General features: G+C 42.9%; 1 protein-coding gene across 1 annotated transcript; it reads right to left on the bottom strand.

Annotated features, from left to right (window-relative positions):
* Positions 1-7: 7 nt before the first annotated feature.
* Positions 8-610, bottom strand: LOC102750320 (olfactory receptor 6M1-like; the record flags this gene model as incomplete). The annotated part of the gene is made up of 1 exon (XM_006751445.3): positions 8-610. A coding segment is annotated over exon 1 (594 nt), but the record flags the coding sequence as incomplete, so codon positions are not given.
* Between the last annotated feature and the right edge of the window lie 1,777 nt (positions 611-2,387).

Below are 2,387 nucleotides of genomic sequence, written 5' to 3'. Positions count from 1 at the left end.
CCAACATTTCAACAGACCTGGTGTCAGAACAGGAGAGATGAATCAGGGGGCCAAGGTCACAGAAGAAGTGGGGGATGACATGGGGGCCACAGAAGGGTAACTGGGAAACCTTTACTACCAGACCAGTGATGAGAGGGAAGGCCAAAGCGAAGCAGGCAGTGACCAGGAGGAAGCAAGTCTTCGGGTTCATGATGGTCAGGTAATGCAGAGGCTTGCAAATGGCCACATACCGATCCAGAGACATCACTGCTATGAGGAGGAAACCTGCTGCTCCCAGAAATACAAAGACAAAGGCTTGTATGAAACAGGCAGGAAAGGAAATGGTTTGCTTGCCTAAAAGAAGGATGACCAGCAACTTAGGAATAACAGCACTTGTAAAGCAACACTCAAAGAAGGAGAAAGTGCTGAGGAAAAAGTACATAGGTGTGTGGAGCCGGGAGTCAGCACAGGTGATGGTGACTATGACGGCATTGCCTGCAATGGATGCCAGGTAAGCCAGCAGGTGCACCAGGAAGAGGACCTTTCCCAGGTGCTGGATGGCAGGAAACCCCTCCAAGGTGAATTCTTGGACAGTTGTAACATTCCCCATTTCCATGGGCATGTCTTTCCACAGCAGCGTCACTGCTGGTCTTAACCTACAGTGAAGACATCAGGAAACACAAAGGTTTTAGAGGAGCATGTGATTAAGTTATTTGACTATCAGAGAAGGTGGAGAGGCAGATAGTAAAGTGGTTTAGTCAGTTGGTTCTTGAATCAGAAGGCCCAGAGTTCAATACACATCAATACTGATTTCTAACTTCTGAGAGATCAGTAATATTTGGTAAGGTAGTTCACTTCTGTGAACTTCACTTTCACCCTCTGTAAAATGAAGATGATAGGATCTACCTGTTCATGTTCTTATGAGACTTAATTAAGATAAATTATGTAACTCACTTGGCATATGATGCCAATGTTTCTTATGTGTTCCTCAAATTCTAAGTGTAATATTATGATCATTAGTGTTATGCTTAAATAGTTTAATTATGCAGAGTTATTGACATTTTTTTAGTTATACAACATTTTATTGTTTTTATAACATTAATTTGTAAGTAAACATAACAATAATGTTAGTAATATTCCCTTTGACTATCCCTTTTAAAATATGCAACACATTCTATGGTCCATCATCGTCTGTTGAGAACTTATGCTTTTTCTACGTTCATCACAGAAATTCAGTATTTCTATTACTCACCATATTAACCATGATCCCCTTCTTTTAAGAGCAGAAACTAAGGCTTACAGAGTTCTAGAGAGCTTAAGTCACATAGCTAGGACTTTAGCCAGAATGCCCAAATTTGAATAACTGCTATTTCCAAATGCAGTGACAAAATATTTTAAAACAGGAACAAATCTATTCTTGATGACCTCTCAACCTTAAGTGAAAGGTTAGCTTTATTTATCTTACTTAGTTCTATCCTTAGATAATATCACTTATGTGTTACAGACCTGTGGAATGACATGGGGCTTAGAAAGGCTCTACTTTAACACAAGCATTTTATAGAAAAGACTGGAGACCACAGACATTGGGGGTTGCTCAACAACATGAGGTAAGTTGTAAATCTAGGATTTACCACCCACCTTCCCATGGTTCATGCTGGCCTGTGACAGAAGTGGCTGTGATAGTAGTTCATGGGATTAACCCACTTATGAGGATATGCTGGGCACCTGACACTCACATACTCACTCTTAGATCAAAGGTCAGTGAACACTCTTCTTTCTTCAGTCCTCTCAATCAGTAACTTCTCTCACGATGGTTTTTGGCTCCAGCATCTCAATTCTAAGCTAAAGGTCAGCAGTGTGGAATGTGTCACTCTCACTAATGCACCGTGGGCCTGGAATTTTAAAGGGCTGCTCATGGAACTGAACTGCTAACCCCTGAGTGGCATAGCCTGAAGGAGCCTCTCCTATTCCTGTTGATGCCAGTAAGTCCACCAAGTCACCAGGGTCCCTGAGGCCAGGCATACATAGAAGAGTCACCATATGGGAGGCAGGGCTTCCTTCCTTTGCAGCTGTTGTCTTCAAAGAAATCAAGAACCCATTTGGGGCTGAGGGGAAAGGAGAGGAGAAGGAAATTCATTTGTCACAGCCTGTTGTCCTGGAGTGAGGTGAATATGCATCCCATACTGCCAGTGTTCTGGCTGATAATGCCCTGTTTCCATAGCAAAACAAGGCTACATGGCACCCCAGACCACTGAAACCCCAGTAAGGAGCAGAGGGACCAAAACAACCACATTTCACTGCCCCAAATACTGGGCTAGTGCTGGACTCCCAGACTACTTAGCATTCTCATGAATGAAATATCTGGTTCTGCCTTCCCCACTGGTAGAAGCCCACCTAACATGCAATAT

This window comes from Leptonychotes weddellii, unplaced genomic scaffold, assembly GCF_054177405.1.
Source record: "Leptonychotes weddellii isolate Sample4059 unplaced genomic scaffold, ASM5417740v2 HiC_scaffold_16813, whole genome shotgun sequence".
Classification (NCBI taxonomy): Eukaryota; Metazoa; Chordata; class Mammalia; order Carnivora; family Phocidae; genus Leptonychotes; species Leptonychotes weddellii.
Note: the sequence above shows the minus strand (reverse complement) of the source record. Positions and strands in the feature narration are given on the sequence as shown.